General features: G+C 45.9%; 1 protein-coding gene across 2 annotated transcripts in view; it reads left to right on the top strand.

Moving 5' to 3' along the window:
• The window catches only part of KCNG3 (potassium voltage-gated channel modifier subfamily G member 3), a 25,397-nt gene extending 3,115 nt beyond the window's left edge, over positions 1 to 22,282 (top strand). For both annotated transcript variants that reach the window (XM_083175693.1, XM_083175692.1), the window contains exon 2: positions 19,675 to 22,282. In XM_083175693.1, coding sequence (XP_083031819.1) covers positions 19,675 to 20,320 — 646 coding nt within the window. In that variant the 3' untranslated portion in view covers positions 20,321 to 22,282. The remainder of the gene's footprint in view (positions 1 to 19,674) is intronic.
• The last annotated feature ends 3,871 nt before the right edge of the window (positions 22,283 to 26,153 follow it).

Genomic DNA, 26,153 nt, shown 5'->3' with positions numbered 1-26,153 from the left:
GCGCCTCTCCTCATCGTACACAGTGTACAGTACTTTACAGTCAAGGATAATTATGTTTTCAAAAAGAAGATAAACTGCGACTTAGGAACATGCTGACAGATTTTTATACTGGAGAGTAAAAAAATGTTCACAGTTCTCATCAAGTGTTTTCACGAGTACTGAAAGAGTTAAAAAAAAGGACATTTCCATCAAAATAAATAACTAAGCTGTCATTGGAAAGCTCTATGCCCAGGGTGGTTCAGAACTAACTTTTCGGTACTTGTGTAGTATCACGGCACCCATCGCATCGCAGACCATAAGACATGCGATGGTATGCGATGCGATGCGACGAGATTTCCCCCAATGTCATACAATGTTAAAATTGTACAGCATTGTATATGGCATACAATGCCATACAATGCGATGCGATTTTAAATTGTATAAGCACCCTATTGGGTTCTTACAATGTTAAATGCACCCCCACGCCACCCCCACTATGAACGTGAACCTGAAGCGTGGCGAGCGCAACGAGCCCGCGCGGGGCGGCGGTACGCGTCCTCCGACCTTTTCATACCCCCACTATCCACGCTGGCGTGGAGTTGATTTTATATAGTGTGGCGAGCGCAGCGAGGCACCGAGTCTGAAGCGTGGTGAGCGCACGCGGAATACATGTAAAGTAATACGTGTCCCTTTGCGGGGCGCGCTGCGCACGCCACGCTTCGGGCTCGGTGGCTCGCTGCGCTCACCACACTAAATAAAATCAACTTCACATCGACGTGGATAGTGGGGGTATGAAAAGGTCGGAGGACGTGGACCGCCGACTCTCGCGGGCTCGCTGCACTCGCCACGCTTCGGGTTGGCGTTCATACTGGGGGTGGCGTGGGGGTGCATTTAACATTGTAAGCACCCATTAGGGTGCTTATACAATTTAAAATCGTATAGGGGGCTTATACAACTTTAAATCGCATCGCATCGGTGTGCACCCGGTGTATGGCATGCGATGCGATGCGATTAAAAGTCGTGCAACTTAATATCGGGGGCGCCGTGATAATACACAAGTACCAACTTTTCTTATAAAGAATATTTGTAAACTATCGGTTCAGTCACATCCACTGATTTCTGAGGAACTGGAGATAACACTGTTTTACCCCTTTCAGATCGCACCTAATTGCCGGGTTTGTGACGTTTTGTTGCCAGTTCCACCCGGTAACAGGTGCGATCTGAAAGGGCTTAATGGGTTCAGCAAATCGGCTGCTGTGCAGTGTGAATGGGCTAATCGGGTTGAGCGACCCGGTTCCAGTTCACACTGATGGAGGAGGCAGTGCTTGGAGCAGTGTCAGCTCCAAGCACTGCCTCCTCCGCCACCACCGCTCCGCCCCCGCATGATGTCAGCGACCCAGCAATATTGCCGGGTCGCTGAAGGGGCCAGAGGGAGCAAAATGCTGGGTTGTTTCCAAGTCCAGGTGTGATCCTGCAAAATACCTAAATGAACTTATTGAAGGACCTGCAATTTCTGTTTAACACTGAAAACTTTCCAATTTTACTTAATAATGGGGGTAATTCAGACCTGATCACTGCTCTGTGACTTTTGCAGAACAAAGCGATCAGATAGTCGCCGCATAGACAGAGCGAAAACCCGCCCTGTGCAAGTCTACAAATGACTCGCTAATGAATCGCTGAGCGGCCGCCAGCTGCAAATCCATTCACAACTCACTCAGCGTGGAATGATCTTCCCAGTCTGTGCAAAGGTAAAGGGTCCATCGACTTGTGCGACTTCTTCGAGGGGAAAAGTCGCAGGCGATTCAACCTTGAGCCGCATGGGGCAGGACCGCATATGATATATCGTATGCAATCAATAGTGATTTATAGAATAGGATGGGTGTAATTTATAACCCAAGGGGGATTAGTCAAAGCTGATCGCTATTGTGGAAATTTGCACGGTGATCAATGATGGAATGATAATACAGATGACAGAACGCATGCGCTTGGCCAAACAGTGAAAAAACTATGAAGACTCTAATCACATTCCCCTTACATCCTGACTGGCAGAAAGCCGCCATTTATGGGTGTCAGCCTGAAATGATCTGGGTGTGTCAGAAAAAACAGAAGCTGGCGTTATTGGGGGTTATTCACACCTTATTGCATGGCTGCAAATTCGCAGGCTGGGTGATAATTGAACAACTGCACATGCGTACTACTGGGAGCGTCAGGAAAATTGCAGGCATGCCCAGGCATTTTTAGGGAGGGTGTATGACGTTAGTGTCGGCCTCGATCAGCCTGATTCTATCTCAATAGCAGAGTAGGTTCTGGGTTACGCATAGACTGTGAAGAGTGAAACCATTTGCAGCCCTGCACCGAGTGGGATTTCACACTGGCGGGCGGTGGATATCTAATCACAGGGCTCTACAATTACGCACAGCAGTGATCAGGTCTGAAGAACCCGCTTAGTAGTTACACACTCTCAGCGGCAAGTGGAACTAAGACTGAGATATACACAGCTCAGCATTGTCTATAGGAGCATGCAGAGGCAGAACTCTGGGAGGCAATGGAGTTATCTGCCGCCGGGCTCCTGCTCCCAAGGGGGCACCTCTCTTCCCCCTGGAAGTTTAAAGCAGTTATTTAAAAGCCATCAATATCACTTCTGTGGCTGAGTTGTGAAATATATGTGTGTTCTTCTATCTATCTATCTAAACATAAATATATATTTTATATAAGGTTATATAGGGGTGTGTATTTGGACTTGGAAAGGCGATGTAGCACTCCAGACAATTTTTAAACGTGAAGAAATCCTTTATTAGGACACAGCACACGGCAACGTTTCAATACCGAAGTATTATCGTCAGGCTCAAAGGTACAAGTGAACATAACATATATATAGCATTCAGGTGTTCAACAAGCATCAAGGGGTGGGGTTACAGACTACCTTCCCCCAGTGCAACAGTGTAAGAGGGAGATCACTTTGGCAGTTTCCAGGCTAATTAGCCTAGCACCTGCTGCCATGTTCCCTAACCCATTATCACAACGTGTACATATATCCAAAAAGGATATCATAAAAAACATATTAAAAAACATATTAAAGGAATGTGACATATATTTACAAAAAAATCAATATGAACCGAAATATATACAAAATAGTACTAACATATAAATGCATGACATATACAAAATGTAATTGGCCTATAAGAAAGGCATATAACAATATAATATACATTAAATTTCATAATGCAAATGCCGGAAGATAATTACAGCCTGAGAATCCCTAACAACATACCCAGTATATTATAATAATACATTAATGCCCGAATGTTCATTAAGTCCGCCCGGGGATACAGTACCCAGGCGTGCTATCCATCTTGCCTCACATCTCAGCAGTTGCAGTCCCCTGTTACCTCCCCTAATGGACGGGGGTATATGATCTATCATCCTATATTTCAAGGATGATAGATTATGTTTAAATTGGGCAAAATGCCTGGACACGGGCTGGTCACTAGAGCCCTTAAGGAGCGCACTGCGTATAGAAGATCTATGGGCCGCCATGCGCTCCTTAAAGGGCCGCTCCGTCTTCCCGATGTAAGACAATCCACATGGGCAGATAATCTGATAGTCTGTATTGGAGTGGATCGTCTTGTTGGTGATCGCTTCTGCTGTTGGCACCCCCAGCTGTCTGCATTCGTGGTCAGTGTTCCCATTGTCTGGAACAGCTTCTTGGTAGAAGCCGTCGTTATACACCTTCACGTGGTTTTTTAGGTGTTTGCAAATCCGATATGGAACCTCCTAGCCGGGAGGATAATGTGGCGGCCGGCTTCTCCCGCAATACCTATGCTATTGGGGATACCTTTAGCTATACGGACACTGAAGCAGACAAAATCCGGTTACCTAATGATCTTGGCGAGTTGGTTGAATCGACCCCCTTGGAGGACGTGTATCGTGACTTGGTAAAACTGAACAAACGTGAAATTGATTACCATTATCACGCACTATCCTTGAGTGAGTATCACCGGCAGAAAAAAATACCCCGTGGCCTACGTATTAAGAATGCACCAACTATTGGCAAATATGATGCTGATTTCTGTAGGAAATGGGTAGCCATTGCAAATAAATGCTCACTTGATTGGATGCTGTTAATAATTGAACATTCAAAGAAAGAAGTTGACATCTGCAAAGAAAAAATTACTATCCATGAATCTACACATAAAGCTAATCTCCTGAATGATACCACTAACAACTGGTACGAGAAACTCAGCGCACAAATTCAAGTGTATAAGCATGAATTGATTAAATTCAAAAAAGAAAAAAAACTTAAAGTAGAAAAAGATTATGAACTTCATACTGTCTATCACTGGACTACTCCATATAAAGACAGAGGTGACAGACAACCTTTCTTTCGACGTGGACGCAATAAGAAAGAACATTTACCTAGCTCCACAGAGTTCAATTCTTCAAGTAGTGACACCAGTATTAAAGCACCAAGAAACCGCAAAGCTATGATCCCTTTAGCGGTCACGACCCGAGCTCGCACCGGCGGACTCGAAGATTCACCCGCCGCGGCGGTCGGAAGGGCAGACAAAAAAGGCAAAGTTCCGCCGAAATCCAAGAGAACCTAGTAGTAAACCTTTCGTCCCATGAACTGTCTAAAATCGAACTACAGGTTCTTTCCAAGGGACTTTCGTTTATTCCCTCAACTGGCCATAATGACCTTGAATGGTCTCTTGAACACCATAGACTCTCTCGCCTCCTCCGTCTTAAAGAATTTTTCAATGCACAGAATCCGTCTACACAGAAGGTCGACACTGAGACTTCTGTGTCAACTGAGATCCCAAGGCAGTTGCGCAAAATCTTGCCCAAATCGTCATTTGATCCGCAATCACACAACGAATCTATTTTGACTTTTGCCAAAATTACGGACTTTCAAGTTCACAACAGCGTTAAACAGCAAGCCCCGGTCCGGTTCAATATGAGCCGACAGGAGCGTGGAGCGCTTAAATTGCTATCTGAGGACAGATCGCTAATGTTCCGTCCTGCGGATAAGGGCGGTGCGCTGGTGATTATGGACATGAACTGTTATCATAACCAAGTGATGTTGCATCTAAATGATGTGAGTACGTACCGTAATTTACAATCTGATCCTACTGTTATGTTCATGACTGAATTAAAAGGGATGTTGCAGGTGGCAGTTGATGCAGGACTTATTTCTAAAACGCTTATGCAAGCTCTGATTCCATCCTACCCGCTGGTACCCCAATTTTATTGTATCCCCAAGATACACAAGTCGCTTGAGAATCCCCCTGGCAGACCCATTGTGGCTGCCAGGGGTTCTCTCATGCAACCAGTGTCAATTTATATCGACAGTGTTTTGCAGCCCTGCATTCGGTGTCACCCGAGATATTTGTTAGACACCACAGATTTGCTTAAAAAGCTACTACTGTTATCTGTTCCTGATGTGGAGGTGCACATGTTTACCATAGATGTAAGTGCACTATACACTTCTATTCCCCACACTATGGGGCTGACAGCATTGAGACATTTTTTGATGAATAATTCGCAGTACCAGGGTCCCGATATCAATCTTATCATCGATTTGATGTCGATGGTTCTGACCAATAACTTCTTTGTGTACAGTGAGCGGTTCTATCTGCAGCTAATGGGCGTGGCTATGGGGGCGGCGGTGGCCCCCTCATATGCCAATGTCTTCATGTTCGAACTTGAACAGACCATATTTTTTGATAACCCATTGGTTGCTGATAGAATACTGTTCTACGGTCGATACATCGACGATTTGATAATTTTCTGGCTAGGTTCCCCTGTTGATTTGGTGTCTTTGATTGACGGTCACAATAATAGTGATAGCCCGATCAAATTTACCTTTTCTTTTAGCAATCAAGAAGTACATTTTTTAGATGTCTCCATTAAAATCACCGATGGCCAGATCGCTACATGTTTGTATGCCAAACCCACAGATAAGAACAATCTTCTGGAGTATAGTAGTTGTCATCCGAGGTCCACCATTCGTAGTTTGCCCTATTCACAATTACTTAGGGTAAAACGTATTGTGTCAGATCCCATAATTGCATCCACTCAAATGGATAACATGATGGGGCGCTTTCTAGAAAGGGGCTACCCGGCAGCAGAATTGGAGGCGACAAAAGAGCGGGTTTTGGCTCTAGATCGTCTTGATATTTTGCATTCCAGCCGCAAAGATGACAATTTGGGAGATCGGTTACCATGGGTTACCACGTATAACTTCAATAGCCCACAAACCACTAAAATTGTCCAAAGCCACTGGCCTATGATCCAGGCTGATCGTGCTTTGGGACTAACCAAAACCAAATTGCTCCCTAGTTTTAAAAGATCAAAAAGTATTAGGGATATGCTGGTAAAGTCCGATGCATCTCCATCAAATTTGAGGAATCAATCGACCAGAGTGGGTTGTATACGTTGCATCTGTGCCACATGCAGTTTCTTAATTACAGGCTCTTCATTTAATCATCCCCGGACTGGCAGACCTATTCCGATTAGACATCTTTTGACATGTAATACACCATTCACGGTCTATCAGATTATCTGCCCATGTGGATTGTCTTACATCGGGAAGACGGAGCGGCCCTTTAAGGAGCGCATGGCGGCCCATAGATCTTCTATACGCAGTGCGCTCCTTAAGGGCTCTAGTGACCAGCCCGTGTCCAGGCATTTTGCCCAATTTAAACATAATCTATCATCCTTGAAATATAGGATGATAGATCATATACCCCCGTCCATTAGGGGAGGTAACAGGGGACTGCAACTGCTGAGATGTGAGGCAAGATGGATAGCACGCCTGGGTACTGTATCCCCGGGCGGACTTAATGAACATTCGGGCATTAATGTATTATTATAATATACTGGGTATGTTGTTAGGGATTCTCAGGCTGTAATTATCTTCCGGCATTTGCATTATGAAATTTAATGTATATTATATTGTTATATGCCTTTCTTATAGGCCAATTACATTTTGTATATGTCATGCATTTATATGTTAGTACTATTTTGTATATATTTCGGTTCATATTGATTTTTTTGTAAATATATGTCACATTCCTTTAATATGTTTTTTAATATGTTTTTTATGATATCCTTTTTGGATATATGTACACGTTGTGATAATGGGTTAGGGAACATGGCAGCAGGTGCTAGGCTAATTAGCCTGGAAACTGCCAAAGTGATCTCCCTCTTACACTGTTGCACTGGGGGAAGGTAGTCTGTAACCCCACCCCTTGATGCTTGTTGAACACCTGAATGCTATATATATGTTATGTTCACTTGTACCTTTGAGCCTGACGATAATACTTCGGTATTGAAACGTTGCCGTGTGCTGTGTCCTAATAAAGGATTTCTTCACGTTTAAAAATTGTCTGGAGTGCTACATCGCCTTTCCAAGTCTGTATGCCTTTACCTGATGTTGGCACCCGACCAAGCAACTGCTGATTCGGAGGTTGTGCCCAGCCCAAACCAGTCTGTATTGGGGTGTGTATTTGTGTATGTGTGTGTTTGTGGGGGCACCAATATATATCTTGCCGCCGGGCAACTGGAACTAACTTACGCCACTGGGAGCATGCGCTCAGATACGGAGCAAGACAGGGCAAAAACATGGTAAATATACCTGCAGAACCGATGTATGTTCAATACCCCTTCACCCCCCTGATCTCACTTATACCGCTTTCCCATCGCAAATGAGTCCATCCCGGGAGCGACCCAGCATTTGTAAGGTGAAGCTCCCCTCAACGACCCAGCAATAAGCCGGGTCACTGACATCACACAGGGGCAGGCAGAGCGGCGGCGAGTCTTCAGGGGGACAGGGGAGGAGGCAGCACTTGGAGCTGAAGCTGACTCCTCCCGATAATGTAAATGGCACCTGGGTCGCTGATACGGGTTACCCGTTTACACTGCCCAGCAACCTGGGTAAAACCCTTTTTTTAATGGCAGGTTGCTGGTCCTGGGTTTATCCTTTTGACGCTTTTGCATCACATAGACACCAAGGTCGGACCTGGATTATCTGTGAAAGGGGTATAACGTGAAAGATCTCTTATTTTAAACAGGACAGACTACATCTGCATTAGTTATTGTGTGGAAGCTGAATGGGTTAGTTTCTGTCTGTCATGATTCATAAATACATTATCGCTTTCAGCATTTTCACATTGATTTGCATGGGGGAGAAATTCCAATATAAGAGGCATGCATTGGAAATATATAATCTATAGTACAGGCAGATGCACAGACACCAAAGCGATGTGTTGTATCCTCTATGTGCCAGAAAGCAGTGACACTATATGCGAGTGTAGATGTTCAGTGAGTTTATTATGGGAGGGCTGCTACACTCACTAGTGTCTGGCTTGTATACATTTTAAAAATAGATTAATATTCCTGCTGCAGCCATACATACCAGCCATGCTTTTAAAGCAGACTGAGTGAGATTTATCTGTCACTGATGCAACTCCAGTAACGTACACACAGGGGTTAAAGTGAGGGGGAACAGAGTGGATCTGAGTTCCACAACCTCTAATGGTAGGGGAAAATGAGTTTCACCTCCACCACAGACTTGAATTGTAACTCCAACAGAGAAAAGCCTGTACCAGTGGCTTCTTCTTCTGGCACGGCATATGTGATGTCACCTCTGCTGAAGTGAAGAAGAGCCACAAGGAGGAGCAGGCTCTGTGCTTGCTGAAGACAGGGTGAGAGGGGGCTTGAGGAACTCAGAGGTGGGGAAGCTGCTGGAAGGACATTGGGTATGGAGCTGCTGCAGGACATGGACAGTGAGCTGCTGAAGTGACAGACAGATGTGTATAAGCAGCTTAACTGTGGACATTGGGTGAATAAGGGGCACTACTGTGTGATTTAATATGAATCAAGGGCACTGCATTGGATTTATAAAGTTTATGATTGTGCTACTGTGTGTTGTAATGTGTGTGTGCGTGTGTGGTGGTGGTGGGGGGTGTTTGTTTTAGGGAAAAGGAGTTCCACAATCTCCAGGACCACTTTAAGCCCTGTATCATATCCTATCAACCTGTTAGGTAATAGTGAAATCCCTGCCTATTCCTAGTGAACTGAGCTGCATTCTTCCAAATACCGCTCAGCCCAGGAATGGCATCCCATGTTGTATCTCGCAATCAACAGTGTTGCGAATCTATGGACAACTCTAAAAAGTTCCCACTCTGCTCTTCTGAGCATGCATAGGGAATGGGAGCTAGCACATGTACAATAGACTATTGTTTGGTATTTAACTTGCAACATGATAAGTACTCCTTAGCAGAGAGTATGGGATGGAGAGACTGGGTACTAACATGTTTACACCTTGAGTGAAAACAATTAAAGTGTGGTATTTTACCTTTCCAATGGTGCAAAGCAAATAACACAAAGCGCACTAGTAGAAGCAGACACTAAAATACAGTATATGGGAATAAGGGCAAAATAGAAATAAACTAAACTAATCTTTAAGCATTTACCCAAGCCAAAAAACTTATGAATAGCATCAGATGTGGCCTACAGTCTCATAGTTTTCAAAAATACCAGGATTTGTTTACCGCATTTTGCAGATAAGCAATCAGCATGGGGCACAGCAGTGGCAGAACTTGTGGGTGATGGGCCCAGGTGCAAAAATATATTATGGACCTAAGTTCACAATATGCAAAACAGCAGTGGGTGACAGGGAGAGGCAGGGGGAGTCAGAGGGTGACAGGGGGAGGCAGGGGGAGTCAGAGGGTGACAGGGGGAGGCAGGGGGAGTCAGAGGGTGACAGGGGGAGGCAGATTGTGACAGGCAAAACAGTGGGTGACAGGAAGAGGGTGACAGGGACAGCAGTGAGCCCCTTAGTCCTCAGGGGCCCAAGTCCACTGCTGCACCAATGGTAGTTCCTCCTCTGAGGCACAGAGTCCCTCAGACTAAACAAGGCATAGCAATGATCATTGTTGCTTGCTGTGGAGCTATCCACAAGTCTTCTTAAACCAACAGGGCCATAATTGGGGGTGCACAACAGGTGCCCCCACGAGAGTGCAATGTAAAGGAAGTGTAATCTGAATATGGCTTGTAGGGAGATTGGAACAACAACCTCTAGCTTAGAGCACTACCCAGTGAATCCTTATGTTGTATTGGCCAATCAGCTTTCGGCTCCCAGCTCCCACATCATGCATGTGATGGGATAGTGTCACACGAGCCAGGATGTGGGGAAGCACCGGTACTAGCCCTATCACGGCCCTATACAAGAGTGCACCTAAAGCAGCAATTTCTGTACTAATGTGTCCCCCCTGCCTACAATGCTAAAATCACTATATAGATGTCTTAGAGCTATGTTTGCTCAATGTTTGAAATTACAGTGGTCGCACATTAATCAGGCACTTGTGGGATTTTGGTCTCGAAGATGAAGAGAAACATATTAAAACTGCAAGGGGGCAATATGCTGTGGATGAAAAGAACTAAAAACAGCATGCAGCATTGACTTCTGGCTTTGTTTATCGCATATGGGGTCTGAGGTGGGCTGCCTGTCCTTTATTAACCGTCCCAGGGCACAGGCATGTGCTAGGAAATAGCTGTCTCTAAGCATGTTCTGCCTCGGGTACAGAAGACTTTGCAGACCTGGCTGACAGTGTACGCAGACAGCTGTGTATAAAAATGTGTCCAACAATACCAGTCAATTAAAGAAGATTTTGAAAGTAAATAGAATTTTTTTCATTGTGTGTTTTAAAGTATGTAATTTCCACAAAGAAAGCAACCATTAGCATTTTCTTGGTTTAACAGAAATGTGCCTTTTCCATACACTGGAATGTGATAACGTATAAATCTTCAAATTACCAAAACGTTTTCCTTGTCTCTAGCATAACTCCCAACATTGCTGACCCAGGAGGAGGGATGGGTTGTGCGCCTGAAATGTTGGGGGTGTGGCCTCACGGTATGGGGGTGTGGTCTATTGTCACGAGGCCACGCCTCCATTTTCGCTGCTGTGGGGGCATGGCTAGCCGCTCTGGGAGCTGCTGGATATGTCCCCAGATCGTCGGGCTGCATGGATAGACACTGCGCACATGCGTCTATTCACGGGGGATAGGGGAGGACTCCCAACTGCCCCGGGACGGACGTGTGAACGTCCCAAAAAAATGGGACATTCCCACAATAAGCGGGACAGTTGGGAGGTATTCTCTAGTTGTATTGTTTTAGCAGTGATATGCAGCCAGTGTAGTCAGTGGAGGCAGAGCCTCACCTGTCATACTTCAGTATACTCCAGAGTTTTGATTACATATAACATTTATTAGAATAATACCAAGAAAATATTTATAACCTAGAAATATTATATTTATATTATTCTAATCATTTTTATAGTCAAGTACTGAAAATACAGGGGCATTCAGTGGAAGTCCAAATCCCCCCCCCCCCCCGCTATTAGCTCAGCCTCCCTTCTGTGATGGTCAGAAACTGCTTGGCTCTGGGGGCAGGGCTGTACTGTGGGCAATAATACTGCAGGATGCAGCACAAGGGGAGTAGCTATCAGGTCTGCCTCACTGAAGGGGCGTGGCCTAATGCAGTGTCTGGAGATTTATACCTGAAGTTCCCAAGCCCCCAACCAGGAGCAGCCAACATGATGGAGAAGCTAATGATCAAGACGGCTAAATATGGCTCTGATATTGGCCATTGTCTCCACAGCCATTGACCTCACCACATTCACAGCCTTTTAGCAGGTACAAATATTACAAAGAAGCAACTGGCTGCTATACTTCAAAGCTGATCAAGACCTACACACATTTTCATGTATTCTGCCTTTCATGTACTAGAAAGCTGACTTTTTATTTTAAAATTGTAGCCTATGGGCTTCTTTTCGCACACCACGCTGCCCCAAACTTGATCCGCACTGCCCCCCCCCCCTCAGCCTCCTGCTGGACCAGCCTCATGCCTGGACCAGTGACCTCCTCCTCCTCCTCCATGCACCTCTTCTGGGTACAGGGAGGAGGAGGCAGAGCACGGCAGCCCCTGCAGCCATCTCAGTAGGAGCCTGCCGGGCAAAGCAGGAGGGGGGGCTGCAGGGACCCACTCTCCCCCTGCCGCCTGGTTCGCAAAGGTCAGCTCTTATTGCAAGAGCTGCCCTTTGCGATACTAATTGCATATATTAGTAGTGATTAGAACTGCGATGTGTGACAGGATGTACCGCAGTCAGAGCTTGTGATGGCGATACCGTACACATCTTATTTCCAGTGGACATGTGTCCGTCCGATGGTTGCGTCTTTGTACACAAGAGGCAGATCAGAGTCGCCTCCAGCAGATATCGTAATATAAATCCCAGCAGATTGTCACATTGACCTCCTGACCCTGTAAACTATTGTCCATCTTTATTTGTCAACCTTTTTTAAATGTCGAACTTTTGTAACTGTTGACCTGATGCACATTGATCATTTGATGTCAACCTAAATACTGTAGATCAGTGCTGGCTAGGGTGGCCAATCCTGGGATCAGCGAGATATTCCAGGATATGGCCCCTAAAATGCCGGGATTTCAATCCCGGGATTGGAGTTTCCAATCCCGGGATTAGACTGCACATGCGCAGTCGAATGCCGGGCAGTGTCTGAGCGTGTGCTCAGACGCTGCCAGGCTTCTCCCTTCCCAGGCAGTGTGGCTCTGCGCAGCATGACGAGGCCAGAAGTCACGCTGCGCAGGCCAAGCAGCTGCACAGACCCGTCCTGGGCGCGCAGCATGACTTCATCGCCCGCCCGCCTACCCGCGGCTTCACTATGTGGCCGCTCACTCAAACGCCTGCCGCCCGGCATCAGTGATCGGCCACCCACCCTCCCGGCCGCACTGCACCACACATGTAAGTAAATATGCGGGGTGGCCGCTGCGGGTTTTTTTAATTAGGGAAGCTGTCACGGACCCACCGGTCGCCTGCTCCGATACGTCAATCTGAGCAGCTCCGGCCGTGACTGGGGTTCACTTTGGACTCTCGGGTCCTTTACTTGAGGTACACTGCCACCAGCCAAAACCTGATTTTAGCGCTTGAAACTGCGCAAGGGGCGGCTTGGCTCACACCTGACCGCACAATACAATATACAAATGGTAACACGCTGGAGCGTTCTCTTCTGAGGCTAATGAGTCTTAAGAACACAGAACCAGGACTGAGAATATGTATTATTTATTCCTAGAAATACTACAGAGCTTTAGAAAATAGTTACAAAATATTACAATGATTTTAAAAGTACACACACGATTAAATGCAATTTCAGAAATAAAATAAAAGGGAAAAATGACAGAACCGTATCTTACACTTAAGTACCAATCCTGATGTGGGGGGGTTCTCCACAAGAAATCTCTGGTCACTTACAGCCTGTTTGCTAGACCCCCAGGTAGTGACCACTGACTATCCCAAGGGACAGAGGTTTTATCTGCAGCTTCCCTCATCCCTCCCACCCTTGGGATTTTTAACCATTGCCTTGCTGAGCCTAGTGAAGGTCCCTAGATATAGGATCTTTCCCATAAAGAATTTGTCCCTGCTTTGAAGTAGATTTTATACATTCCTACATTCCTATACAGTGATAAGAGGTAATTTAGTGGAGGGCCAGAGCAACTTTGGCCTGTTGGCTGGACACTATTGCTCTCCCCCCCAATCTGGTTTATGAGGGGTCTCAGATCTTTATGTTACATCCTAACTCCAGAGGAGTCCACAGATGTCAAACAGAGGGAATACAGGCCTCAAACTCAAACCAGGGTCACCTACAGTTTACCCACATAATAAGACATGTCCTGATTCCAATACTCACAGGAGACATAACTTTACAACAATACCAGACATACATTGATCGAACAGATAATCATAACAGGAGGCATACGTTAATTTGATCGATCACCTGATCTGATCGTTACAAAGCCAATCCCGGGAATCTGAATTCCGGGATTGAAAAAATGCACCGGGATTGGCAAACCTAGTGCTGGCCAAACTGGTACTCAAGATATACTAACAGCTCATGTTTTCCAGAGCAGCCAGCTGGTGCACAGGTGTAGTCATTACTAGCTCACATTTTCCAACAAAAGGTATATTCATTCCTAACCGGCAAATTCTACAAATGTACAGATGGTATGGAAAACATTAACTGTTGGCTAATCTCGAGGACCAGTCTGGCCACTCCGACCAGCAGTGAAAATAGGAAAGTACTATCAGCAAAATAGCACAATAAATTCAACTGTTATCCACTTTAGTTGCAAAAGTGCACTAAAAAGAATAAAACTGTTTTATGGCTGGGAATTGTTTTCCCTGTTAGAAGAGTAATTGAGTTTTATCGGGGTATTCAATCCCAGATTATGACTGTTGATCTGTCCCAACAGCCATTACCCTGGCCCATTTTAATTTGGCTCAACCGCATATCGCCAGGCGAGATTCAATGTACCACCTGGTGATCGGCGAAAGGGGGCGTGTCCGTGTAAACGGCCGTGGATTGTCGAGATTTGTCCGTGATCGCGTCAATTTACGGTCGGGCCCGTTCTGTCGATCTGCCTCTTCAATGCTGTCGACAAGACAGGGATGGGATGCGGGAATGTCCCAAAAAAACGTGACATTCCCGCGATAAGCGGGACAGTTGGGAGGTATGCTATGAGAACTGTGCTATGTGAAACCCAACTTCCACAGCCAGTTGTCCCCTTGTTAGGGTTCCACACAGAATATAAAAAAATACATTTAACCTGCTCATTGGTTCCATGCAGAAACGCAGCAGGAAGACCACAGACCTTTCCCTGTTCTGTAAGGATTTACTTAAGGCCCATACACACACTAGTCAATTTTGAGCTGAGAGCAGCTCAGTACTTTCTGCCGTTTGAGCTACTTTCAGCTCAAATTCGCCAAGGACCTTATTCTGGTCTGTTTGCAAGGCCGTGTGCTTTTGAAATGTTTTTCATTGCGCATGCACATTTCTGCGTATGTGCATGCTCTGGGTGCGGGGGGGGGGCAGCTGGGCGTTCTCATGGTAATGGACCGATGACATGGGGAGCGGACAGTTTACATCACCATATGTCAGCTGCCCGTCCACTTCCCTCTGAATGTGCACGCAGATCTATGGTTGCTCTGAACGTTCCACATCATTTGATGGTTAGTAAACACTGAATGAAATGGGTGTTACCTCACAGGCTGCGAATGGATGTTTATGTAAAATATCCATGTGCAACCAGTGTGAACGTACGTGCATTGCGAATGGTGTGCCGGCATATCACCATATACTGTTCACTCGCAAGGATGTGACTTCGCATCCGAGCGAATGAACCAGAATAAGGCCCCTAGTGTGCATGGCCTGGCGATGAGCGCTGTCGCACGCTCCCGCATCATCGCTGGCCCCCGTCCTGTTTGTCAGGACAAGTGAAAGGTTTTCCAGAGTCTCCTACTATGAAAAGTCGTTCACCCCCAACCCCCTTCCCCCCGTGAAAATCGCTCAGTGTGTATGCACTGAGCAATTTTCCAGGCATCAATGTGCACATCATCGCTGGCCATACACGCTGGGCAAAAATGCTCAATATCTGTATGGACCTTTATAGTTGAACAGTGTCAGCTTACAGCAGGCATGTCCAAACTATGGCCCTCCAGCTGTTGCGAAACTACAAGCCCCATCATGCCTTGCCACATTTGTGCTACTAGGGAGTGCTAAAACAATGGCAAGGCATGCTGGGATGTGTAGTTTCACAACAGCTGGAGGGCCACAGTTTGGACATGCCTGGCACACACTATACAGATGATACATTTCATAGGAAAATATACCTTGTGTATTTAACAAATAAAACTATTAGCCGAAACTTTATTTTGCCTTCACGTATTTTCTCTACTTTGAAGGTTTTATGTGTTCTTTGTTTTTCATGTTACGGTATCTGAAATGACTAATATCACCTGAATTATTAAAATGTCTCTAGCCTCAAAATTTTTAGATGTTGTTGTGTGCAGGAAAGAAAAACAAGTGGCAGCAATGGTCAGTTGTTATGTTTCATGTTTGGAGAAATAGATTTCTATGGAAAACAATAAGGTTTATTTCTAAATGGGAAAATGTCCACTTTAAACTTTGCTGATATGAAACAAATGATAACATTACCCAGTCTGGGAGGGGCAAGGATGACACAACCCACCGTAAACCGTGTCATCACAGCTTGCCCGCTTGCCCCCTTGGCTGTAGATGTGAGGATTCAGGATTATATAGAACACTCCACCCCCCACCCCCTCAAAATGTGGGACTCTCCACATTCATGGAGAGGAGAAACACAGAACAACACTAAGGGGGTATTCAATCCCCGCCGCTATTTCCGACGGGGGAAATAGCGGCAGGGGCCTATTCAATGCTGTCGGACAAGACAAGAGGTAGATGGACAGAACTGGCCCGACATTAAAAGATGTTGGGCACATTTTGCCGATAACGGCCGTGAATTGTTGCGAACAAGGTCAAATCTCGCCAATCCACGGCCGTTTACGCGGACACACCCCCTTATCACCGATCAGCAGACGGGACATTGAATCCCGTCTGGCGATATGCATTCAAGCAAAACAAAAACAGGCCAGGTGTCGGGACGGAGCGACAGTCGTGACCCAGGATTGATTCCCCCCTCCCATAAGTGTCTTTCATGTGCTTTTTGTATTTTATTTCTTTACTTGATTGTTTTTCAAAGTTGATGTTGCGCATCATCTGCCTAATTCAGCATGGATTCCAGCTAATTAGAGAATTTGCGGTACTCTTTACCTAGATGGGCGCCAGCGATTGAAATCGCGGGCGTCGGGGGTAAAAATCGCGGGCATCGCGGGCATCGCGGGTAAATCGGGATGCCCGCGATGCCCGCGATGACCGCGATGACCGCGATTTTCCCATAGGGAACAATGTTAAAAAGGCTGATTGACCGCGATTTTACTGTTAAATGCCTCAATGGACCCGATTTGGCCATAGGAATCAATGTTAAATGGGCCACAGAGCCCAAATAGGCACAATTAACCCTTAAATGTCCCCCCCAATTTTTAACGCCACCCCACGATCCACGCCAACCCGAAGCGTGGCGAGCGCAGCGAGCCCGCGAGGGGCGGCGGTACGCGTCCTCCGACCTTTTCATGCCCTACTATCCACTAGGGCGTGGAGTGAGAATAGAATAGTGTGGCGAGCGCAGCGAGCCACCGAGCCCGAAGCGTGGCGAGCGCAGCGAGCCCCGCGAGGGGACGCGGATACCTTCACAGGTAGACGCGTCCCCTCGCGGGCTTCACAGGTGTCCGCGTCGCCACGGACACCTGTGAAGCCCGCGAGGGGACGCGTATAACTGTGAAGGTATCCGCGTCCCCTCGCGGGGCTCGCTGCGCTCGCCACGCTTCGGGCTCGGTGGCGCGCTGCGCTCGCCACACTATTATATTCTCACTCCACGCCCTAGTGGATAGTAGGGCATGAAAAGGTCGGAGGACGCGTACCGCCGCCCCTCGCGGGCTCGCTGCGCTCGCCACGCTTCGGGTTGGCGTGGATCGTGGGGTGGCGTTAAAAATTTGGGGGGACATTTAAGGGTTAATTGTGCTTATTTGGGCTCTGTGGCCCATTTAACATTGATTCCTATGGCCAAATCGGGTCCATTGAGGCATTTAACAGTAAAATCGTGTCCATCGGGCCTTTTAACATTGATTCCTATGGCAAATCGGGAGCATCGCGTCGCGGGCATCGCGGGTACATTTATGGCCGGCCGCGACGCGACCGACACGATTTCCATGTTTAACATGGGTTTCAATGGGAAATCGCGGGCATCGCGTCGGTCGCGTCGCGGCCAGACATAAATGTACCCGCGATGCCCGCGACGGGCGCCCAACTAAGTAAAGAGTACCGAATTTGCAAATTGATCAATTATCAAACAACTGCGCATGCATACAATTCGCACTGCGCATGCGTGAGGGGTAATCGCAACTGGATATGCGATCGGATCATAAACGCAATGTAGCCACAGCTTGACTGAGAGAAAGCCGGCGTTTCTGAGTGGAAACTTGCCATTTTCTGGGGGTGTCAGGAGAAAAGCAGGCGTACCCAGGCATTGTTGGGGTGGGTCTCTGATGTCAGCGCTGACCACTTCCAGCCTGTCTCAGTTCTACTCACATTTGCTCAGATGGCAAAGTCTCTTTGCTGTTCCAAAATTTGCACATGGATCTGCAAGTGGACCACCACCTGGGATCCATTCGCAACTTTTCTCTGTCTGTTTTTGTCGCAGTCAACTGCAACTTCTCAGATTAGTGATCCTTACTGAATTAGGCCCCATGTGTGAATTTAGCTCACCTGTAAGTTATTTCATTATGGAGAGATATAAAATTACTGTACATGGCTTATATACTGGCATGGTGCCATTGGATGAAGATAGCATTCTCTGCAAGAAATTTGGTTATTTAGGGGTTATGTGATAACATACACCATATAAAAATAAATATAAAAAATGACACATTTTTAACATACCAGATGTACATTTGTCTTACAGTGCCATTAGTAGATTTATATTTTGCTCTCACAATATACTAATTACATTATTGCGCTTTGAGTACGGCGCTAAAAAACTGTAGAGGCATGGGGCCCTATGGGCAGCACGGACGATGTAATGGATAGCGTTACTGCCTCACAGAACTGAGGGTTCAATTACCACTATGGCCCCAACTGTGCGGAGTTTGTATAGTCTCCCTGTGCTCGTGTGGGTTCCCTCCGGGTGCTCCGAATTCCTCCCACAAACCAAAAACAAACTGGTAGGTTAATAGGCTCCCAACTAAAAATTAACCCTAGAAAGTGTGTGCGTGTGCATGTGGTAGGGAAAATAGATTGTAAGCTGCACTGGGGCAGGGACTGATGTGAATGTTCAAATATTTTCTGTAAAGTGCTGCGGAATATGTGTGCGCTATTTAAACTGGTAATAAATAAATACTTGGGGAGAGATAATGGCCATTGGCCGAGCGTAGTGGGTAGGAGCATACTTGCCTACTTTTGGAAACTAGTTTCAGAGATATTATAGTTGGTAATAGAATTTTGCACAGTGCCCCACTGAGGGCACTGTCTAGTTCCATATATGGAGAGATTGTGAAAAGAGATTGTGAATGTGGCACCTAGAAGCGTGGATGTGTACTGCTACATCTGAGAGGAATATTTTATCCAAATGTAGATGAGCCCCAAAGCAGTTAGTAAGAGGTACTATACTTGCTAAAGTGCTGGGAAATGGTGCTGATGATTCAATGTAAATGTATCTCTCCTTCCTTTTTTCCTCAAACATGTAACAGTGTATTGTGGGCTAGGTGACAAGAGGGAGATTGTTAAACTAATGAGGGAGAGAGGAAGATTGCTGCTATTTCAGGGAGTCTCCTGCAGAATGCAGGAGGGTAGGCAACTATGGGTAGGTGGGAGGAAGTATGGGGGGAGGTGAGGTTCATATAGTATGTCATTTCATTCATACATATGTATGTGTTGTTATACTGCTTGTGATGGAGGAGATGACACAGTCACATACACAGTCACACAACACATTTATACAAAGTGCAATGCCAGGGTATACAGTATTTTGTTAGTTTATCTGCACTTCTTTCATTTAAAATTTTTTCTTAAATAAATATATTGTGCTAGAATCTTTACTATTGTTTCTTAGTTTCAGGGGGAGGATAGATTAATTATATTGTGTAGAATGATGATCTGTAAAATGTAGCCTTGAAAATAAATAATTCAAAGTGTTTTGTATCCACAGGATAATTGAAGCAATCTGCATTGGCTGGTTCACGGCAGAATGCATCGTGAGGTTCATTGTTTCCAAGAACAAGTGCGACTTTGTGAAAAGGCCGTTGAACATCATTGACTTGCTGGCCATCTCTCCTTTTTACGTCTCCGTTTTCATGACCATTGCCACGGGGGAGAACCCGCAGCTGCAGAGAGCTGGGGTGACCCTAAGGGTCCTGAGGATGATGCGCATATTTTGGGTCATAAAACTGGCAAGACACTTTATCGGCCTACAGACCCTCGGCCTCACCCTGAAACGTTGCTACAGAGAGATGGTCATGTTGCTGGTCTTTATTTGTGTGGCTATGGCAATTTTCGGCGCACTCTCTCAGCTCCTCGAGCACGGGTTGGACCTTGAGGTGAAAAACGAGGATTACTCAAGCATACCGGCGGCCTGCTGGTGGGTAATTATTTCCATGACCACCGTAGGCTATGGTGATATGTACCCTATATCTGTTCCTGGCAGAATACTTGGAGGGATATGTGTGGTTAGCGGGATTGTCCTGCTAGCGTTGCCCATAACATTCATATACCACAGCTTTGTACAGTGTTATCATGAACTCAAGTATAAAACTGCCAGGTACAGCAGGACATTGTCAAATGAATTCTTAGACTAGTACTTGCAAAGTTTTCCTAAATATTTATTTTGTTACTCATTGTCAGCCAGTGCTACTTGTTATTGCAGTACCATTCGCTAGCCGCTGTTCCACCCATGGCATTAACAAGAGAGCCCCTTTTCATCTCTCACACAACCTTATGTATTTCTGGTATATAAAAATATATATATATATTGCCACTTTAACCGTTGTTCGGTCTATCAATAAATAAAATACATTTAGTGCGGGGCAAGAAGGATCTGCTTTGGTATTTTAAATCCCCACATTTTTATTGCTGTCTAATCTTACTAACGAAGGTAGCTGCCTCGTTATAGGCTTTACACTACCCACAGGGTCGCTGCAGGAGAGCAATTAAAACCAGGAACTTTTTCAAATGGATCCGTCACCTACAGGTTAAAAAAAAAAAAACACTATTCTGATGTATCTGGTTCACTGTGCACTGAGAAAGAGTTTTTATAAGCAATTGTCATCTCTTTTTCCCAAGTGGTCACTATTATACAATACAAAAATACCTACTGATTCTACTTACTCTGCCTTTTGCAGAACGCCTCTGGCATTAAAGTGTATTTTCATCTATAGACAGGTAGGCCATTGTCATATGTCCCGATTGTACAATGCTGTGTGCCCTTGCTCCATCAGTACCAGCTGTAAAGAATGAGAAGTGACAGTAGGTTGTCATGATTTGTATAGAACATGCCATGTTTTGTTAACAGAAATACTGTAGAAGTTATTTCTATAAAGGGTCTCTAAGTGGTTCTAAAGAAAAAACCCGGGGAAGAAAACTAAAAAAAATGTTAGGTTCTAACATCAATATTATTAATTAAAAAAGAAAACTTTTACATCTAAGCTCTTGAAATGAAAAAAAAAACATCATGGCATTCATTTGGCAGAACCTGGGAGCTTAGTGAATGTATCAGTCCAGCTTGGTCACCAGAGCGGTGGCCCAAGTTGGACATTCCCCCAGATCTCTCGTTTTTCTGTGGATGAAACCAAATTTTCTTTTACGGCAGTGGTTCTCACCCTCGGTCCTCAAGGACCCCCAACCAGTGGTGTAGCTAGGTGCCACAGTGCCCGGAGCAAGGGCATGTTTCACGCCCCACAGGCTGCTCTCCCTGTATAATCACAACAGGACCCCACAGTCTGCTCCCCCTGTATAATAAAAGGACCCCACAGGCTACTTCCCCTGTATAATAATAACAGGACCCACAGGCTCCTCCCCCTGTATAATAGCAGGACACCACAGGCTACTCCCCCTGTCTTATAATAATAACAGGACACTTCAGACTGCTCCCCTGTATAATAATAGGACCCCCAAAGGCTGCTCCCCCTGTATAATAACAACAGGACCAAACAGATTGCTCCTCCTGTATAATAATAATAATAACAGGAGCCCACAGGCTGCTCCCCCTGTATAATAGCAGGACACCACAGGCTACTCCCCCTGTCTTATAATAATAACAGAACCCCACAGGCTGCTCCCCCTGTATAATAATAGGACCCCCACAGGCTGCTCCCCCTGTATAATAACAACAGGACCCAACAGATTGCTCCTCCTGTATAATAATAATAATAATAATAATAATAATTATAATAATAATAATAACAACAGGACCCCACAGGCTACTCCCCTGTACAACAATAATAACAACAACAACAGGACCCCACAGGCTGCTTCCCCTGTATAATAAAAGGACACCACAGGCTGCTCCCTTGTATAATAATAATAATAAAAGGACCCCACAGCCTGCTGCTGCAATAGTGAGCTGGGAACAAAGGAAGAAGCCCCAGCCGACTACCCCAATGATCTACCTGGCTGCAGTCAAGTGTGTCCCGGTGTCCGTCCGTCGGCTCTGCCTCCGTCCCTCCACAGGCCGTCCAGACTCCAGCAGCTCACCCCTTGACACCGCCAGCTGCCCTGCCTTGCTCGCCCGCTCCCTGCTGTGCCTGGCATCAGTATCCTGTACCGCCATAAAAACCCGGCGAGCGCTCTCACTGCGCATGCGCCAGCTAGGGATGCCAGTGCCAGGGATGCGGCACCGCATCCCTGGCACCAGCGTCCCAAACCAGGGCATGCGCAGTGAGAGCGCTCGCCGGGTTTTTATGGCGGTACGGGGTACTGAGGCCGGGCACAGTGGAGAGCAGGTGAGCAGGGTAGGGGAACCGGCGACAGAGTGCACGGCTCCGGCACCCGGTGACAGTTCGGCGCCCGCAGAGTGCACGACTCCGGCGCCCGGTGACAATTTGGCGTCCGGAGCTTGGGCTCCGCCCTAGCTACGCCTCTTCCCCCAACAGTGCATGATTTCAAGGTCTCCACACAGAATCACAGGTGAAATAATTAGCTCCACCCAGTGGCATAACTACAGGGGATGCAGGGGATGCAACTGCTATGGGGCCCGGGGGCTGGGGGGGCCCGAGGACCCAGCAGTCAATCCCCTGCATCCCTTTAAGTTTTATAGAATTAATTGCGCAGAAACTTTAAGTGCCGCTTACAGGGCAGCTCTACTTCCTCTTAAAGAAGGAAGGAGGTTGGAGGAAGCGTGGTATGGAAATGGCAGGCTGCATACGGTTCTACGCTAGAGTGCAGAGGCAGGCTGCGGCTGAGGGCTGATGACTTCTTCAATCGCTGTATGCCCGCATACCAGCGGGCGCCGTGCTGCTCCCGCGCATGAGAAGCAGATGATCCCCATAATGCAGCTGTAGCACTGTGCGTGGGGATATCAGAGGATAGAGTCGGAGACTTTCAGAGCTCTGCGCAGCAGGGATTCGAATGGGTGCTGCACACACCCTTTACAACACCCAGAGGATGGCTCCTGAACCAAGAGGCAGGTAACCGGCGTGGGGGATATGCACTGGAACTGGAGGCGCTACCTCTTTTTCATCCCACCCCTTCCAGTGCATCACGATTACCCTCACTACCGCGACTTCTGCCTGTGGTCCCCCCTGTGTGGGCCTGCACCACTCCTGAATGTGGCAACCTGCCCCACCTCTGTGGGCCTGCACCCCTCCCCCCTGCAAGTGCCAGCCTGCCTCACCTGTTTAGCCCTGCACTACTCCCTCGTCCCAAATGCCAGCCTGCCTCACCTGTGTGGGCCTGCACCCCCCCTGCAAGTGCCAGTCTGGCCCACCTGTGTAGGCCTGCAACAACTGAGCCTCCTCCTCTCTCACCTACCTGTGACCCCCCCCCCCCCCATTCTGTCCACCCATTTGTCCATCTATGCCCCCAGTCCATCCATATATTCTTAGCTGACCCATATGGTGCTCTGTCCATCCATGCCCCCCCCCCCTTCCCCCCTAATCTGTCCCTCTATATCCGACAAACCCACCTGACTGTTCTGGTAATGTCTCTCCTGAATTCTCCCTCACTCTTTGTTCCCCCTATCTCTCCCTTGCTCTATGACACTCTCTCTCCTGCTTTCTGCCTGACACTATCACCTCCTTCTTTCTCTGACACACTATTTCTCTCCCTCTCTCTCTCCCTGATGCTGCCTTTCTCCATTAACCCTCTCGCCTCTATTTTTCACTCCCTTTTTTTCCAGGAAACAGTATCTCTCCCTCCCCCTCCCTCCCTATTCATTCTCTATTGCTCTTCACTTTCTCACCCTGACAACCTCTTTATCTCTCACTCTCCTGCCTCACTAAGAGGCATTGTAGTGTCAACGGTGGGGGCCCTCTCAAGATTTTGCTATGGGGCCCACTCCGTTCTAGTTACGCCTCTGGCTCTACCTGTGATCTTTTAAAATGTGACCTGGAAAACATACACTGTTTGGGGGTCCTTAAAGACCGAGGCTTAGAACCACTGCTTTAAGGCATGGTAACTGTCATCTTGGTTCGGCTTGAATTCATTTCAATGGAAGTATAGCCTAATTTGCCCAGGTTTTATTTCATTAGACTTCTGTATAGCGATCAGTCTGAGCAGCCAAATATGCCATTTTATGGGCAACTTGAATGTTTTCCAAAGATAAATTACACTACACATAATCATTACAACAAATGAAAACTTAGATAGGAAATAATATAAATATAAGTGAAATAAGTATAAATGTATTTAAAGTGACCGAACATTAAAAAAAAATAATAATAATAATAATAATAATAAGTTTAGTATTTTTATGAAAATAAACTGAATTTACAGAAAGCAGCCTTAATACATACAGAAAAATGTATTAAAGGTTAACTGCACTACCAAATGTAATCAGCAGGTGGCATTTATTGTGTTTTGTAGTAATACATTAATCAATTAGAACTTTTAGACAGGGAAAAATAAATATGTTGGTTGCATTGTGGCTAAAAAAACAAAACAAGTAAAAAACATTTTTTTAATTGCATCTTAGAAAATTAATCTGGAATCCCATTGCCATGGGCAACATCACCTCTTTTCATGTTTAGAAGCTTTATTAAATTTACCCCAAAGAATTGGTGCAACATTGTGTAGTCTTTACTCCACCTAAAACTAAAAATGATGGTGCCATGGCTGGAACTTAGGGACAAGTGTATCAAACTTCAAAAGTGATAAAGTGGAGAGTGATAAACAACCAGCCAATCAGCTCCCAACTGTCATATTTCAAACCCAATCTGTAACATAACAGGAGCTGATTGGCTGCTGTTTATCACTCTACATGTTATCACTTGTTGAAGTTTGATACATCTGGCACTCAGGGCCAGCTATAAAAAGTGATACAATGGAGAGTTTTTGACATTTGATACATCTTTCCCTGAGTGATAGAAATACAAAATACAATACTATTTACCTGGTTTGAAGGTAATTAGCATTGTCAGGTGGGCCTTCCCACTAGCAAGAAAAACAGTGTCTTCTGTATGGTATCTGAACAACGGGTAGACGGCAAAAAGGTTGACAACCATTAGGTTGACATGCATTAAGGTCGACATGCAGTAAGGTCGACATGGGGAAGGTCGAAAGTCAAAGGTCAACATGGAGTTTTTCACTTTTTTTGGAGACATGTGCCAACAGGTGGAATTTCATGCCCTACCATCCACTAGGGTGTGGTGGAAGAATAAAATAGTGTTCCGAGTATAGCGAGACACCGTGCCCGAAGCATGGCAAGCACAGAGAGCCATGCGAGGGGACGCGGTGCTACGTTTTAATGTCCATGTTAACTGTGCTGACATTTGGAACAAAAAAACTGTAAAACCTCATGTCGACCTTTTGACATGTTGACCGAATGTTTGTGTTTACCTTTTTGCATGTCGACCTAATGGTGTTGACCTAATAGTTGTTGAGCTTTTTGCTGTCTACCCATTGTCCCAGACCCATTCTGTACCGTACTTCAGACAAAGGGCAAGATGTGCTAAGCCTTGAAAAGTGACAAAATGGAGAGTAACAACCAATCAGTTGCTGTCATTTTTCAAGCACAGCATGTAGCATGGCAGTTAGGAGCTGATTGGCTGGTACTTAACCATTCTTCATTTTATTACTCAGGACATCTGTCCCAGACACACTAGGTGGAGAAAACAGGCCATTCGGTTCCGGTCGGGCGTCCAATAGCTGGACAAGAGATATTTTTTCTTGCAGCTAGCTAAGCTGGCATGAAGAAATGTGAGAAATGTAATTGCTTCGATGGGCGCTCATTCATTTGGGTTCTCATTTAAACATTTGAGCAACCCCCATTGATGTAGTACATATAAGTAACATTTGCTATATTTTTTTATCCCACAGAATTCCAACCAAAATAATAGGGATTTTTGTTTGCTTTATTTTTTGTAACTGTAACCTTTAAGACGTGGTATATTACATGTGTGCAAGTTTGCTTTTTATTTATTTACATGCAAAATTGATGAGTCAATGATAAAGAAGTGCTTTTTGTTTCATTAATAT

The sequence above is a fragment of the Crinia signifera genome, chromosome 3, assembly GCF_055691185.1.
Source record: "Crinia signifera chromosome 3, ASM5569118v1, whole genome shotgun sequence".
In the NCBI taxonomy this organism is placed as follows: domain Eukaryota; kingdom Metazoa; phylum Chordata; class Amphibia; order Anura; family Myobatrachidae; genus Crinia; species Crinia signifera.
This window is presented reverse-complemented; position numbering and strand designations above follow the sequence as displayed.